The 17,213-nt window shown below is 50.5% G+C and overlaps 1 protein-coding gene across 6 annotated transcripts in view; it reads right to left on the bottom strand.

The window, feature by feature from the left end:
- GOLGA1 (golgin A1) overlaps window positions 1-17,213 on the bottom strand; it is a 42,226-nt gene that overhangs the window by 4,492 nt on the left and 20,521 nt on the right. For all 6 annotated transcript variants that reach the window (XR_002974943.4, XM_053920735.2, XM_024562029.4 and 3 more), the window contains 10 exons: window positions 16,783-16,908; window positions 15,023-15,118; window positions 11,905-12,000; window positions 10,838-10,966; window positions 10,224-10,319; window positions 5,097-5,186; window positions 4,216-4,318; window positions 3,939-4,105; window positions 3,334-3,477; window positions 366-425 (listed from right to left, as the gene is read on the bottom strand). Coding sequence is in view for 5 of the 6 variants with exons in the window: in XM_053920735.2 (XP_053776710.1) it covers window positions 366-425; window positions 3,334-3,477; window positions 3,939-4,105; window positions 4,216-4,318; window positions 5,097-5,186; window positions 10,224-10,319; window positions 10,838-10,966; window positions 11,905-12,000; window positions 15,023-15,118; window positions 16,783-16,908 (1,107 nt within the window). In the remaining variant the exon portion in view is untranslated. The remainder of the gene's footprint in view (window positions 1-365; window positions 426-3,333; window positions 3,478-3,938; window positions 4,106-4,215; window positions 4,319-5,096; window positions 5,187-10,223; window positions 10,320-10,837; window positions 10,967-11,904; window positions 12,001-15,022; window positions 15,119-16,782; window positions 16,909-17,213) is intronic.

Here is a 17,213-nt window from a genome sequence, read left to right as displayed (position 1 = left end):
GGGCAGTTCAGACATTCCCTTTCATCTGTGTCAGGACAAGTGTCCTGGGTGGTGAGCCAAGGTGGAGGCCCTACTCGCCTGCTGTGTCTGCGCCTGGCCCTCTGCGTTCACACAGTGCACATGCCACCGTGCTGACTTCTCAGACAACATGCGGGCTCGGAGAGGGGGCACATGCCTGAGGTCACACAGCTGCTTTACACAGGCATGTTCAAGCTGGCAAGGCCACTGTCCTACCAGCCAACATCTGATGTCCCAGATACCCCTTGCAATCAATGGGGAGAAGAGAAGCATTGTCAGGCAGCAAGGGACCCAGGGGAGTGGGAGCCAGGGAGGGCACAGGTAGCAGGGAGAAGAGGGACACTCACCAGTTCTTTCTGCAGCGTCTTTTTGAGTTCTAGCATCCTCTGCTGCATCTGCTTTATGGTCTGTGACAAAGCCCCCACCCCGGCCAAAAGCCATTCGTTAATGCACATCTCACCATCTTTAAGGTGCAAAGGACAACAGGACAGACCCTCTCTTGGGTCCCCATATGCCCGTCAGAAGTCCCTGCTTTGTCTCCTGAGAGGCTTGTGCTGTCACACCTGTGTGCCTGCTGCCCTGGGCTCTTCCCTGCACGTGGAGAAGCTGTGCGCACACTTGCTCCTCAGGCCTGTCAACGCCCAACGAAATCATCACGCACCCCTCTGCACAGCTCGTGAACGCCCCAGTGAGGCCTGGGTCAAAGGACCAGGGAAGTCCCCAATGCTTGCCTCCGTAGCCACAGCTAGAAACATCTCTGTACAGTCTGTCTGTCCTTCAGAATTACATTTATGGGCTAGGAGCTCAAGTAGGATACGCAGGCCCGGCCAAAGCATGTGGTTCTCATCATTACCGCTGCTCTCCTGAGGTGCCCTGATCTCGGCGCTTATTTTGAACAGTGTAAAAGATCAGGGTTTCTCTGCACAACCCACCAACACTGGGTTTTGTATCACTTACTTATTTTCTTTTTTATAGTGAGTTTAATTAGCACTGTGAACCTTAAATGTAATTTATTACACGTTCTGTTAATCACTACAAAGGCTGAACTGTTTTTCCAATGAAAAAAATTTACTATATAAGCAGCAATACAGGGAAAATTTTTAAATAAAAATTTTCTCCAAAGCCTCACAACTGTGACATATCAAAACGAGATTTTCCTGTGGATTTCTAGTCCATGTTACCATTCTTGTATCGAGTAAATTCTAAATGAATATTATTTTTCCTTTATCAGAGTTTTCACAGCTTCCTATAGCTTTCCTAATTAAAATTTTCAATGGGACAGTGACTCTAGGGGTTGTCCCCTCCCCCCATCTTACTGTGTGGCTGAGCTTCCATTTTTAAACAAAGCCGTAACATACTTTGTTTTCTCAAGAGAGGCATCTCCACAGTCCCTCTGGAGGGAGGAGAGGCGTGGGTCAGAGGAGCGACTGAGCCAGAGGAGCACAGAAGCCCTGGCAAGCACAGTAAGCTGCCTCCCCCATCCCACTTTATAAAATGGTGACATGTTGCTTCAGTGTGTATTCTCGTGGTTGACCATGAGGCTGGACATCCCTCCAAAAGTACATTTGCTACTTTATGTTACTTGATTTTCTAGGTGTTTGGCTCATTCATTCATTCACTCAGCCAACAAACATTGACTGAGTCCCTACTATGTGCCCGACACTATCCTAGAGGCTGGAGAAAGAGCAATCAACAAACAAACTGTCTGCCCTCAGGAGGGCAAGTGTCAAAACCAAATACACAGCTTATCAGAAGGCGGGGAGAAAAAGACCATGGTTAAGGGGACAGACAGTTCTGGCAGTGAGGGCTGACGGGAATAGCTGGGGAGGCCTCACGGACAAAAGTGATACCATAAAGGAAGTGAGGGTAATTGAGGGAAGAATTTTCTAGAGAGAAGGCACAGCAAATGCAAAGGCCCTGAGGCAGGAGGGTGCTTAGTGTTCCCAGAGGGCAAGGCCTATCAGTGTGCCTGAGAGGGGTGCTGGGGAGAGCAGAAGGTGTGCGGTAAGGGCTCCCAGGGGCCAGACTGCACAGGGCTTACTGGGCCGCTGCAGAGACCCTGGCTTCAGAGAGAGACGGAATGTCGTCAGAGTCATCAGGGGGCTGGAGAAGAGGAGTGACAGGGAAACCAGCTGAGGCCCAGCACCGTCCTCTATGGAAGACAGCAGTGGTGGGGATGAGAAGGAGCTGCAGCCAATTTAAAGGGAGATCCGGAAGGATTTGCTAATGGCTTGGATGTCAAGGGGGTAGAGGACGACTCCAAGGTTTCTGCCATTCACTGAGACAGGAAGGACGGCAGCAGATGCCGGGAGCGTGGAAACGTGCAGTTTGGTTTCGGATATTTTAAGTTTCAGATGCCAGTTAGACATTCTCGTGGAGATGCAGAGCGGAAGGATACAGGGGTGTGGTGTCACGGGGGCTGTATGGAGCTGGGACCGGGATATGGGACCAGCACTGTGCAGCGGGGGCGCGGTCACCGAGGGAGGGAGTGCAATTCAGAGAGAAGGTCTGAGGACCGGACCCTGGGGCACAGGGTGCTTGTGCACTTTTCTGCGTCTACTTTGCATTTCACAGGAAGAAATGAAATGTGGGTGGGGAGAAGGGAGGGGAGAGAAGGGGGTAAAGGAGAGAGAGGGAGGAGAAAGAAAGAATGAATCCTTTTTCTCTTTGTTAAATATCTAAAAAAAACCACACACACACACACAATCATACAATTTGGGGGTAGAATTTCAGGCTAGAGCAACACGTTCCACGTCAGAGGGCACTTTACAAGGCAGGATCAAATGAGACCCTGCATTTATAGGTGCAGAGGCCTGGTGGGGAGCCTGGACTCATGAATAAGGAATCACTAATGAAGCCTCTACCAGATACCAGAAGTTTTACAGGACAGCTAACATACACTTTCACTTCATCCCCACTCACCCCACAAACACTTAAAGGCAGATCTCATGCTATCCCTTCACAGCTGCAGAAAGGAAGGGCACAGGGAAGGTGAGACTGTGGGCCCAACATGACCCAGCAGCTGACGGCCAAGGAAGCTGGGAATGCCGAGACTTGCTAGTATTGCTCCAGCTCTCATACTCTGGACATGATCTCAAATGGCTGGCAGGAGTGAGGAGTGGGGCAGTGTGAAGAAAGACAAAAATGCAGGAGGGAAATAGAAGAGGAAAGCCAGGAAGTAGCCCTTTTAACGAAAGAGGCTCCCCCAAGAGGTGCTCAGGGGCATTAGAAAAACTCAGAAGGGACCAAATGGCTTTAGGCACAAGGATGGGGAAAGGCAGATATATAAACAGCCGAGGTAAAGAGCATCCTTACCTTATTTTTCTCTAGAAGTTGCTTCTCCAAGTCCTGTTTTTCCTTCTGTAGCTGCCCTAGATCCATGCCCCCCACCTCACCATTTGGTATCCCCTCTGCAGGCGGAAGCTGGTACGCAGGGTCCTGCATGGCCCTCAAGGTTACCTGTAGGATGGTGGCAAGTTAAGAGCCAGGATGGGGGTCAAGCTAAGCCACAGGTCCATGGGAAGGGGACCAGAGTTGTCCCAGAGATGTGCTTCACTATGCCAAGAACCAAACAAACTACAGAGAGCCTGCCCAGTGCCTTCCAGAGGGGCCCCCCACTTTCCATGCCATGTGTCTGCCTGGGAGGAAAGGGCGTTGATGCCTGAACACTGACAGGTGTTGCACAGGCCTCGGGCTCCTCGAGACTCACAAGCTCTGAGTCCCTCAAGCAGCCCCACCTTAAGGAAAGGAGGTGAAAACAAGAGGAAGTGACTTTCCCAACGTCCCTTAGCTCGAGAACCCAGCATGCTTCCCTGTGTCTTCCCACTGCTGCCTCCTCCTGGCAGGGTGGCTTTGCGGTGTCTTGCTGCAGCGCACATGTCAGCCACTACACGGTGGCCTGGGGCTGACATGGGACTTACCTGAGGGTGAGGCTCGCTGACTGACGGTGCCAACCCCGGCTCCTGGCCTGGCAGCCTCAGCTGGTCCTGCCGCCCAGCAGCTGCCTCAAACTCCTCTGCCCTTAGGCTTCTCAGGGCCTCCAGCTCGCTCTGCAGCTGGTGTGCTTTCAGCAGAGCCGCCTCGTGACCTAGGCCAGGCAGAGGGCAGGGGTGCACTGTGAGCCCAGGGTCTCCATGCTGCTTCACGACTGGGCCACCTCGGGCAGGGGTGCTGGGCAGAAACAGGTAGACTCCTCACCTTTCTTCAGCTGGAAAATCTCCTGCTCTTTCTGGAGAATCTCTGCAGTTTTTTCCTGCAGACTCTGCTCCTTCTCATCTACTATGGATGTCAGGTCAGCAGCCTTGGAGAGAAAAACCAACCTGAGGGAAGGGTGGCAGCAGTAACCCCGTCTCCTCCAAAGGAATCCCTACTTTTCCACTCCTCCGGGTCCCCCAGGAGTTTCCCCTGCAGTCCACAGTCCAGAACATGCTCCAAGCTAACCTCTGCTGCCAGAGTCATGCAAAAATCAACTCTCCTTGGCAGGGGGCGGGGGGTCTGCACACAGGCAATTGCTCTCCCCGCCCCTCTGGCCTGCACTGGGGTGGCCACAGACATAGCCATTCTTCTCAGACTTCCAACAAGCTGTTGTAACCGTGACTTCCGTGTCCAGAGTGCCTGCGATGTGCCTGGCGTTTGCTATACCCGACCTCATTATGACCTCTCAGAAGGTGTGATTATCAAAGGCAACCCTGAGGCTCTGTTAAGGACCTACCCAAGGCCTAGAGCCAACTCACTAGAAGGTCTGGGGCCGATGTCTTCAAAGACAGGCTCTTCTCTCCCTCCGGGCTGAGAGCTCAGGTGTATATGGCCCACCTCCCAGAATCAGAGCCCAGTAGGTAACCTGGGTATGGGCTTTTTCCAGGTGACATTTATAATAACTGACCATCACAAATCAAAAAGACCATCCTATGGGGTGAGGGTTTCTTTATAACATTTTCCTCCCACCTTTTTAGAGACTTCAGGGGAATCACACAGCTGCCAGCATTCCCGAGACCTGTGCCCACCGCCTGCCCTGGACACATGGGGAGGCAGGTTGGTCCTGCCTGGGAGTGAGGTGGGGGCATCACCCTTCAGCCTACCTGTTTCTGGAACTCTTCCCTCTGCTTCCGCACCTCCTCCAGGGCTTGAGCTCTTGTCACGCTCACACTTTCTCTTTGGCTCCACTCTTCCTACAACCCAGAAAACGGGTCGGAGGTTGAGCCCAAAAACTCAGCGTATAATCTCAGCTCTCACTCGTCATGAAGCCCACAGAGTGGGCACTGTCTCGCAGGGCCGGACTAACATCACTCCTGCTTCCCCAGCTGCCCTCTCGCTGGGATGCCTTTAGTATCCCTCTGGAAACCTGCGCACGCTGGGGCACAGCAGCCAGTGCCGGGGGCAAGGCTAGGGACCAGCATTTGGAATCAACACAGAACAGGAAGAAAGACTCTCAGGCTCATGTGAATGGTGTAGTGCAGCGGAACAATCGGTTACAGAAGAAATAATAAGCAATTACTGAATTTTAATACGGCACAATGTCACAGGCTCACTGAAACGACCCATTTTATCAGAGAGGAAACCAAGGCCATTGAGAGGGTAGGTACTTTGCCCGAGGTTTCAAGCCAGCACTTGTCTGAGCTCAGAGCCAAGCCTTTGGCTGCTGGACTCCAGCACGCAGAGTATCTTCTGCCACGAGCAGGGCTGGCTGCCTGAGAGGCCTTCCCCAGGGCACAGACTCTCGCCCGACAAACACATCAGCCGTCTTCCTTGAGACAGACACCACGCTCGCCCTTTAGCCTCCAGATGAGTAATGTGACTTCTCAGGTGCCCATGTTACTGGTCTGAGATGTCTGCTGTTTCTGTCTGCCCAGAATCACCCCGTTTGGGGGGAAAGAGCCTCACCGTTGCTATTCCCTACTCTCACCCCACAATTCCGTAGGGTGGTAGGGCTGCCAATAATGATGCTCCCATTTTGTGGCCACAACGCCCGCCTGTGATAAAGGCCTGGCTAATCACAGTGCCTCATCCCCCTGGCCAAATCGATTTGTCCAAAGGTGGCTCTGTCACCCAAGATGAACCAATCGGAATCCCTTTGCATATCAGAACCCTTTTACTATGTACGGTGCAGCTGAGGGAGAAGCCCTCTTTCTCCAGGGCTGCTAAGCTGGAATGTTCGCAGCCTGGAGCAGTTGTGGCGCTGCCCTCCCAATCTGTAGGATGCAGGCTACGTTGTGGAGAAAAGCAAGGATAAGAGTTGGGTGACCAGGCAGAGAAGAGCACCTGAGGCCCTGGTTCCAGTCAGACAAGTTCTTCTGGTTCTGTGAGCTACTTCCCTCCTCCTAGAAATCTCAACTCTACTATCCAGTAGGAGGGGTTAATAGCCAGGGGCATTCTGGCTCCTGCCATGCAGCTGTCAGAACTGACCTTCCTGATTCCACCTCTACCTGTCAAGGATAACTGTGCCTGAATGCAAAAGGCTGGTGGTGAGACCTTGAACTACCCCAGACCATTCCCCTCACCGGGGACGCTGTTCTCCAGAGAAGGGGCAAGAGGTTTCAGGCTGGGTGGAGCTATGTACCCCTGGCCCCGCCTGCCCCGGTGGGGAGGAGGACCGAAATGCCACGCCTCTGCAGAAGCTTTTCTGGGGAAGTTTCCAAGAAGAGATTCTGTGACTGCTGGTGCCTAAGAGGACAGGACACGGAAGGTGAGCGAGAGGACAGGGAAGCAGGTCCGGGCAGGAAGCAGAGACTAAGCGCCTCCCTGCCAGGAACTTCCCAGCCACAGTCACGCTTGATCCTCAGGGCAGTCCTCTTGAGGGCAAGGGTTTAAAGAAGGAAACTGAGTTCCCTCAAGAATCGGCTAGTGAAGGGCGGGGCTGGCACCCAGAGCGGCGGCTAGGTGTCTCTGCGGTCTGTGCTGCCACTGCAGGCACAGACCCTGTAGGACCTTGGGCTGCACAGCGCCGGTTCCCCGTGGGAGCCCCCAGGCTGCCCACCCATGCAGCCCTCTGCAGCTGGGGACGCCTACCCCGAGAAGCTCAGTGAACAGCTCTATTGAAAAATACGGATGCAAACAGTTCTAAATACGTACACACCTAAGAAGAGTGCTTCAAAATTCCTGAAGCAAAGACTGACAGAACTGAAGGGAGCAAGAGACAAGTGCGTGATCACAGGGCAAGATCAGCACGCCCCTCTCAGTAACTGATGGAACAAGCAGACACAAAAAATCAGAAACATACAGAAGATGTGAACAATACTACCGACTTGACCTAATTAGCATTTCTAGGATGTTCTCCCTGACAGCAGCAGAAATATATTATTTTCAAGTTCACTGAAATGTTTACTAAGGTAAACTTGGTAAACGTTTACCAGGTAAACTTGGGTCTTAAAACAAGTCTAAAGAATTATCAGAGGGTTGAAATCATTCATAGTAGTAACGGACCATAACGGTACTAAACTAGAAATCCCAGAACTGAGGAAATTTCCCAAACAGGTGGAAATGAACCACACTTCTAAACAGCCTGTGGGCGCTGGCTCTGAGTTGCTGCCTCTCAGCCCACACCTGCCTTTCCACGTTCTGCTCCGTGACTCCCACCTGGGACCCCGCACACCCCGCTTCTGTCTGCTCACCCAGCTGGCTCCGTGTTGCCTGCCGCCAACAGGAGGAAGCTCAAGGGAGACTGGAAGGCAGGAGGAGGGAGGAAAAGACTTGCTCCTTCCTGTCCGCTTCCTGTTCCTGTGCGCAACACTGCTGCTGCTTCGGCCTGCAGCGTCTGCAGGAGACAGCCCTGCCGTCCCGTGCAGTCTCTCCCACGCGAGGGCTGACTTCACTCAGCCCTACCCCCCAACACACGACCCAAGTGCCAGCTGTACTGTGCCCGCCCGAGGCCCGAGGGTCAGATCTGTGGGGCTCCTGCTCTTAATTCCTGAACTTAGTGACTCCGACCTCTTCACTGAGTTCTTCGTCCTAAGGTTGGGAGCTGCTTCCTTCAGTTGCTCCCTTTGTGGTATCCCTCACCTGTTCTACTGCCGGATTACAAACGTTACATTAGGACATGAATTCTTACTCAGACACCTGGGGTGGTTCCCTTCTCCTGACTGGACCACGGGGACACCCTGACTGACAGGGTCAGGTTTCTGTTTGCTGTCGTGGGCGAATCTGCAACAAGCCTCGCTTTCCATCCTTTCTCACCCCCTTACACCCTCCGTGCTCCCACCGAGAATTCTCCTTCACCTGCAAGCTGCCCTTTAGTACTTCCTTTAGGTGCAATCTCTTGGTGACTATTTCTTCGTTTTTGTTTTACTGGTTTTCTTTAATTCTATTACCACGCTGTGTCTGCATATGGATTTTACGATTTATCCTGTCTGGGTTTCTTACATCTACACCTGTGACTTGACAGCTTTCATCAGCTTGGAACGTTCTCGGCCATCATCTCTTTGATGACTGCTCCTGACTCATTTGTCTCACTCCTTCTGCCCCCAGTGGCACATGACAGAACACCTCACAGTCCCCTGTATGTCTTTTATCATTTCTGTATTTCATTCTGCCCTTTCTTTCTTTTCACTAATTCTCTCTTTGGTTCTAATCTGCTGATAAACTCATTCACTGTTTGTTTGTTTGTTTTAAATTTTTATGTTAATTTTTAGAGAGAGGGGAAGGGAGGGAGAAAGAGAGGAAGAGAAACATCAATGTGTGGTTGCCTCTCACATGCCCCCTACTTGGGACCTGGTCTGTAACCCAGGCGTGTGACCTGACTGGGAATCGAACCAGTGACCCTTTGGTTCGCAGGCCGGTGCTCAATCCACTGAGCCACACCAGCCAGGGCTAATTTGATTCTTTTTCAACACGGCTGTCACTTTTTGGAGTTTCCAAATCTCTGCTGAAATTTTCTATTTTCTCTGTTATGTACTTAAACATGAGAGCATAGTAGTATCTGAGCCTCCTAACAGGTTTTCCTGCTTCCGCACTTGCGTCCTAAGAGAACACTCTCCACCCAGAGCCAGAGTCATCGTTTAGAAAGGGAACTACTCACACCACTTATCCACTCAGAGCTTCATGTGTCTTCCCTGCCTCCCGGCTTCCTTCCTGTTCTCCCCGGCCCACCAAGCAGCCTCCACACCACATTTGTGCTGTTCTCGGAACAAACCAATCTTTTTCTGCCTCGGTGTCTTTCTCTCTGCTATTTCTTCTGTCTGGAATATTCCTTGACCGAACATTCACATTGTGAGCCCCTTCTCATTATTCAGAACATTTGCTCAAATATCACAGAAGCCCACCTTAGCCTCCATATTTAAAATCCCTCTCCCTCCTACTCACTGTCCTTCACCCTGCTTTATTTTCTTTACAGCATTTATGACTAGTTATCACTAGCTTGCTGTTTCTAGTTACAAGCTCCACCAGGAGGCAGGGAGAGGGAGGACCGTCCGTCTCGCTCACTGCCACATCCCAGCACCTACAATGGTGCCTACAGGTATTCAAAGGTTGGTTGAAGGAATGCATGAAAAAATACCTGACTCCAAAGTGCAGGCTGCCACATACAGCTCTACTGCAGTAACAGCTGCAGCTCTTAGGGGAGACGGCTGTTGAGAGCCGACTCGGTGCAGGCCCGCAGCTGTGGGTGCTCTCAGAGCAGACCCTGGCCACAGGCCCCACAGCATCTCTGCGCCGGGCAAGCACGGCAATGACCCATGACCCACTACAGAATGGATGGGGAACCTGGAGGCCGAGAAGGGAGTAGCCGAACCTCTCTTTCCTCCGCATCCGCGTGTGTCCAGGAAATGAAGGGAGCAGCACCTGATTAAAGCGCCAGGTTCTCAGAAGGGGAGGGCGGCAGTCCAGCAGACTGCGTCCTCATTCGTGCACAAGGCGCCGATGTAAATGAGCAGGAAGGGCCCCACAGCCCTCTAAGGCTTTGTGTCATAGACCAGCAGCAGTGGTGCTGACGGTGGCACCTTTGGGAGGCTCCCGACGATGGCCCGGGAGAGCTGCACCTCTGCGCTGTGGTGAAAAGTCAGGCTGGCACCGCCTCTAACTAACTCACTATGGAACTCAGTGACAACTGAAAAAGGAGCACAATTCTTCCTGGTCCTGAATCACTGAGAGGACTTGATGAGGTGACAATGTCTAGCAGATGCCTAACAGAACTACCAAATAAATGCTAGCTCCACTCCTTCTCCAAGTGAAAGGCATGCCACTCTTACGGAACTCTGAATCAGTTACATAAATACCTTTAGCTTCTTCAATTCAAGTTGGTGGTGTTGTAAAGAATGTTCACATTCATTCTTATTTTCTTTAAGGACCGCATTTTCTTGTTCCAGCTCCCTCTGCAAATTGAGAAAAGCATGTATAAAAAGAAAAGCTCTTTACCATATTTCCCCTGGGCACAGTCCTATCTCTTTGACATTGAACTTTTAGAAACGCCCCCCAAGCCTTTTTTGGGGATATGGGAATGGGGGAGGGGAGAACCACTGGACAAACTCTTCAGAAGAAGAAATAGGCACTTGATTCTGAAGACTGTGGAACAGGAAGAGGGACCAGAGAAAGTAGAAGCCGTTAGGGAAGAAAAATTCTAGCTTTAGAAAGACAGTGAGAAGAAGCTGATGGGACTGGTCAGGAAGAGTCAGGAAGTCCTAATGCAGCCCAAGGAAAAAGAAAAGCCATCTGTTTGGGGGTTTTATTTAAAAAAAAAAAAAAAAAAAAGCAGCTTTTTACATCTGGTCTGAGCGGGTGTCTTCTTGGGAAGAGAAAAACTGCCCCAAAGAGTGTTCCCTGGTTCAGAGCAGGGCCGGTGGTCCTGTGAGGCGGGTGCTGGGCGGCTGGCCCCAGTCCTCCCCTCACTCACCACCTGACGCTCCGCAGCTGCCTGGTCAGCCGCCCGAGCCATCTGGAGGGCAGCGAGCTGGGCCTCCAGCGCATGGACGTGCTCCCTGCACTGCTGTTGTGCACGGCCGCTCTCCTGGTTTGCAGTGGCCTGTGGGGGTAACAGAGGACAATTATTCATGGGGAAAATGGGGGCCTCATTCTGCTCCTCAGTGACCCAAAGATGGGTGTCCGATACAACTCTCCTTCCCGACCGTCTCCAGCCTGGGTGCTACCATGGTCCCTCCCTGCAGGCTCTGCCTATTACCCCCGGCCCTGGCCTGCTCAGGAGCTGGTGTCTGGGATTGGTCTTGGTGCTGGGGAGTGCAGCTCTGGGCATCCGCCCATCCTAAGACACATCCCTCCCTCACCGTACTCAGTGCTGCCCTCTATGGCGGTGGCTTTCCCCGGGAGGCAGCCTAACCCAGTGATACAGCTGAACAAGGGTCTTGCCCTGAGAAGAATGCTGGTTCTGCCATTTACTAGCTCGAGACCATGCCCTAGCGACCTGGTCTTTCTGACCCTGCTTCCTCTAGAGAATGAGGATAACAGTTCATACCTCTTGGGTCTGCTGCAAGGACGAAAGAAGAGGTGAGGAGTACTCAGCACAGTGCCTGGGACAGGGGGACTGAGCAATGAGTGCCGTTCTTATTTCTCTAGCGTCTAACTCAACACCTCGCCTGGGGCTGTGACAACTGGCCAAGCCCTTGCCATCTTCTCCCCAGAGCCTGGACCTGTTCTCCACAGCCCTGGCTGTCGCTGAGGTGTGAGTGCCAGGGGTGCTGCCACTGCCACAGTCCCAGAGCTGGCCAGGGCCCTCTGTCAGGTGGGAATTAGCCGGTCACTGCCCCTCTGGGAAACCCAGAGCCTCTGCTAGGTCCTGACTCCCTCTGCCTGCAGCTGCCCAGCTGCCTTCACCCAGCGCAACAACTGTATCTAAAGTCAGGTCCAGAGACCATTCCAGAAGTTGGGAGTGAGGTTGGGCATGTGCAAAGGCGTAAAGCGACAGCCTCGAGGGCCTGGGACACAGCAGCCACAATAACCACTTACAAGCTCCTGAATCTGAGCTTCCTGAGTGGCGGCGATGACCCTGCTCTGCATCAGCTTCTCCTCAGAGGCCTGCAGGCTCTGCTCTAGTTCATTCACCTGAGAGGGGAAAAGAGGCCGAGAATAAGAACAAATGGCTTTCAACACCAAATCAGTTTAAGTCTACCACTAGAAAACACTATCATCCTTTCTGTAAAAAATTTATTTGTTTTTAGAGAGAGGGGAAGGGAGGAAGTGGGGGACAGAAACATCAATTGGTTGCCTCTTGCGAGCCCCCAACTGAGGACCAGGCCAGCAACCCAGGTATGTGCCCTGACTGGGAATCAGACAGGTGATCTTTTGGTTTCCAGGCCAGCACCCAATCCACTGAGCCACACCATTCCGGGCACAATCGTCTTTTATTTATTTATTTATTTATTTTTTTTAAAAAACCACTATCATCCTAATGTATTTCCTTCTAATCTATTTTTACGACTTAAAAAAATAGCTTTGTATACAATCCTAGTAAAACTTTGTATTTTCCTTCCCCAATCAAGTTTTCTTCTGTGTTTCCATGTGGTCTTCACACCTGAGATTATTTTCTAGAAAGGTGTTTCAGAATTTACGGCTCCACTGCCTACTGTGCAGGCCTTCTCCCATCCAAATAAGAATGGCAGTAGTATCTTTATGCAGATTTGCTGGCCTGGTTTGAATCACTTCCTTAGGATAGATTCCCTGGGATGGAGCTGGGGTTGCTGCTATGACACAAATTTTGGTCATTCATTCCATAAATGCTGACCAAGTCTGACTGCGACGTACCTGGCCCTGCACTCAGACACGAGGCTGGCCCAGTGGGCAGGGTGACAACGCACTGTCCAGCTCTTAGCTAGACCTGACTCTCTGGTGGGGCATTTTTATCTGACCCAAGCCCCCTCTGCCAATTTCTCTGATAAAGTCCCTTGTTTGTGGAGTAAGGTCTGCCAGTGGGGAACTTTACTGCTGAAACATAAGCACAGAGCAGGCTGGAGCTTTGTCAAGGATAAGGAGGCACCCAATGAGGAAAGGGTATTTTTGGGTCTCATGGTTCCTCAGGTACATTCGCATCCCATGGTCTAACTGACAACCCCATTGAAACTGTGTGGGTACTTCCACAGGAGAGACCAGTAATGTTAACTGTCCATGATCATAACTGTTATCAGTGGTAGAGACAGGACTGAAACCTAGCTTTTTAAACTCCTGGCCTAGGTTCAGAAAACATCTACTCAAGCCCCAGTTAGAGGTAGAACTCAAGAAGGATTTCAGAGCTTCAAAAGGTTAAGCACAGAGTTACCATTATGTCCCAGCAAATCCACTCCCAGGTATACATACGATATACCTAAGGGAAGTGAAAGTATGAACCCTCGCCACAACCTCGTTCATAACCTTGGTCACTGCGCTACCCTGGTGCTCAAGCAGCATTACCTGCAAGAACTAAAAGGCGGAAACAACTCAAACGTCCATGGACAAATGAACGGATTAGCAAAACGTGGTACATCCACACAATGGAACAAAAGTCTTAAAGTGGCTTATTCAGCCTTACAAAGGAAATTCTGACACATCCTACAACATGGATAAACCTTGAGGACATCATGGTAAGTGAAGTAAGCCAAGCCACAAAAGACAAATGCTGTATGATGTCACTAACATGAGGTACCTAGATCCGTCAAATCCACAGACATAGAAAGTGGAATGGCGGTCACCAGGGGTGGGGGAGGAGAGAATGAGGAGTTACTGTTTATTTTTATTTTTTTAACAATTTTATTTATTTGCAGAAGAGGGAGAGGGAGGGAGAGAAACATCAATGTGTGAGAAACATCAGTTGGTTGCCTCTCACACGCCTCCAAAGGGAACCTGGCCCACAGCCCAGACATGTGCCCTGACGGAGAACTGAACCAGTGACCCTGTGGTTCACAGGCCGGCGCTCAATCCACTGAGCCACCGCAGCCAGGGCTGGGGAGCTACTGTTTAACGGGCGTGGAGTTTCAGTAGGAGAGGGTGAAGCAGCGCTGGAGATGGAGTGTGGTGACGGCTGCATAGCAGTGGGAATGTACCTAATGCCACTGCACTGTGCACCGAGAAATGGTAGAAATGGTAAATTTTACGTTACATATATGTTACCACAATAAAAAAATGGATATTCAGAAATAGAATGGTATTATAATAAAAATAAAGCTATATTTAGAGGAAAAATATACCTTATAATATATTTATTAGGAAGTATGATTTTATAAAATGAGCTAAATTGCTATGATCTGAAAGTCTGAGGTCACCTCCCCTCCCCCTTCCCTGTCACAATTCATCTGCTGAGATGCTGATGTGGGGCCTTTGGGAGGGGCTTGGGTCCCAGGGTAGAGCCCTCATGAATGGGATTAGAGCTCTCATTAAAGAGGCCCCACAGAGATCGTGTTCTTCCCACCACTTCCCACTCTTTAAACTGGCAAGCAATGAAAAGACTGGGCAACCCCAATGCTAGAAAAGCCCCCAGATGCAGACACAGGAACCCCTGTGCATGCTGGGGTTAGCACCAGGTGCAGCCCTGCTGGGAACATCCTTTCCTAGTTAGTCTCAGTAGGTCACATGCATTCTCTCTCCTCCTTAAGGTGACAGGGATAAGGGTGTTCACTGCAGTGTCATCTGTGGTGACAGTAGGAAGGCAGTCAGTATGTCTATCACCTAGAAAATAACCACAAAGTAGAGCAAGTACGTGCAGTAAAGTAGACACAGAGGATGGAGCAGCTGAAAGCAAGAGAGAAGACACACGTGGCTATATTACTTACATAAATCCATACATGTGCACACCAAACAATGCCACATATTTTAGGGTAACCCTACAATAGGAGGATTAGTCTTCACAAACCATGTCAGAATGGTTTCTCTTGGGAGAAGAGAAACGGGGATAAAAGGAAATAACAAACAAGAAGAAAACTCTGTGTGGAACGATGATGATAAAGTGGCAAGAATAAAGAAAATGCCTACATAAGTGAGATCCAAAAACAGCCCCTTCAAAAGAAAACCTCTGACCCAAGGGGATTCTCAGCCACAACCAGGTCACCCAACCAGGCCACCACCCAGACACTGCGATCATGGGGAGTGAGGTCAGTACCCGCATCTCCAGGATGTCAATGGCCTTGGCCTGGCTGCTTCTGGCTACCGAGAGCTGCCATCTGGTGTCCTCCAAATTCTGCTCGGCAATTGTTTTCTGTAAGTGGAAAGAAGAGTAAAAGATAAAAATTCACATATCATAAAGTACACATAGATAAATTTGACACAGTCCTTTACCCTTGAGGCTGGGGAAAAAGAGTAACAAACAAATTATATAATAGAATGCAATCTATTCACAAGGAGGAGCACAGAGCAGCAGAGGCTCACGGACTCAGGGAAGTGGGAGGCTTCCTAATTCACAGGTGGCAGGGACGGGGTGCGGGGTAGTGAGGGATACCCTGCAGAGGGATGACCACTGAAGGTGTGAAACCACCTGGGATATTCGGGAGCTATGACTTGCCAAAAGATAAGAGCAATGGTGGGTTCTGGTCAAGAAACCAGACTGGAAGGTGAGGTAAAGGGCCAGAGCATAGAAGCTTTCTGTGCTGCAGCACGGAGTTTGGATTTAATTCTGTAGGCAGCATTTTTCAAAGTGGAGTCGTCCAAACACTGGCACTGAAACTTATAACACTTTGTTAAACTTGAGGCTTTAGTCCAGGCCAATTTCTCCAGAAATCAGAATTTCTGAGTGTAGGGCCAGAGACACATACACTTTTAATGAACTCCCCAAGTAATTCCTATGCACACTAAACTTGAATAATAATGACAGTGGCACAATCATGATTATAATATTAATAGCTGAAATATATTAAGACCCTACTATGTTGTAAGCCTCATTCTAAGCACTTTATATACTGTAACTCATTTAACCCTAGTAACAAGCCTATGCATTTGGTACAATTAATAGCCCTGTTTTAGAGAGAGAAAAAACACAAAGAAATTACATTACTAGCTCTAAGTCACTAATAAACAGTGGAGGTGAGACACAAGCCTAGTCTGGCTCTAGACATTAATTTACACTCTAGAACCCACAGTACACGCACTGCCGACTGCGGGGGGAGGAACCAGGGAAGATCTCCAAGTTTGGAGGAGCAGCTGGGCAGCACTGGTGGAGGGCTGTGTCAGACGGTGGAGGAGGGCAGACTGACGCTGGTGGCTGGTGGGCCGGTTGGCGACTTCTAACATGAACTAGGTTAGAGTTGCTGGAAGCCCTCGAGGACAACAGTGGCAGTGGAGACGGAAACTAACTGAAGACAGAAAGTGAGGGTTTAATCTAGGTGCAAGGCCTTGGCTTTGTCACCTTTGTCGTGGTGAGGCCCATCACTGGTACAGAAGAGGAGGACAGGAATGTGGACAGACAAGGAGCTCAGACCTGATGAGAAAGCAAGTTCACCTACGCAACTGGACAGAAGGTCAGCCTTCTCAATAGCCTCCCTCAGCTAAGGAGAGTCCACTTACCACCCAAAGCAGTTTTGCTCAAGCCAAAGGCAGATGGTAACTGTCCTCCTTGGGCAATGGAAAGTGCCAAAGGGAGAAGCGAACAGAGCAGTACAAGACAGTCCAAGTGGAGCAAATCCCTAGGTGGGGTTCACTGGTGATCAGGGTACTATTTATACATATGCATCTCTGAACAAAGCTTTCCCTGAGGAAGACATGTCACACACAGGTGACACGAGGCTGTGTCCTGCTGCAAGCAGGACAATCAAAAGCCGGAGGGAGTGCTCCTCTCACCTAGCTGTTTGCAGACTCTCAGGACCTGAAACTCCAGGGTTTTAGGAAATCTCCTGCCCAACACTGGCCGGCCCACAGAGAGTTCATTACCTCTTTCAGGAGTTCCTGTGCCTGTTCTTCTCCTGATAAGTTCTGCTCCAGTCTCTTCTCTAAGGACGTGACTTTCTCCTGGAAATGGGTGATGAGCTTTTCTTTCTCCTGAGTTTCAGCAGTGACCTGTGGGTGAAAGCAGAGATGACATTACACTACAAATCTTTTCTCCCTCCCTTCCTGTCTCCTCTAGGACTGTCGTGTTTCCCTGAAATTGTTCTCAACTGCATTCCAGAAGAGTATCCAGCTAGGAAATCTTCCCTGAAAATGGGACAAAAAAGATACAAAATCAGAACCCAGTGCCACTTGGGCACCCAGTTCAGACTTTGTTCACCAGGAGGCAAATGCGTGCCCCAATTTAAGCAACCTGGGACAGCCTGGGAAGGAGCCACGCTCCTACCTCTGTGGAATCTACCCTGGACCCTGGGAAG

Source organism: Desmodus rotundus, chromosome 1 (assembly GCF_022682495.2).
Source record: "Desmodus rotundus isolate HL8 chromosome 1, HLdesRot8A.1, whole genome shotgun sequence".
Lineage (NCBI taxonomy): Eukaryota > Metazoa > Chordata > Mammalia > Chiroptera > Phyllostomidae > Desmodus > Desmodus rotundus.
This window is presented reverse-complemented; position numbering and strand designations above follow the sequence as displayed.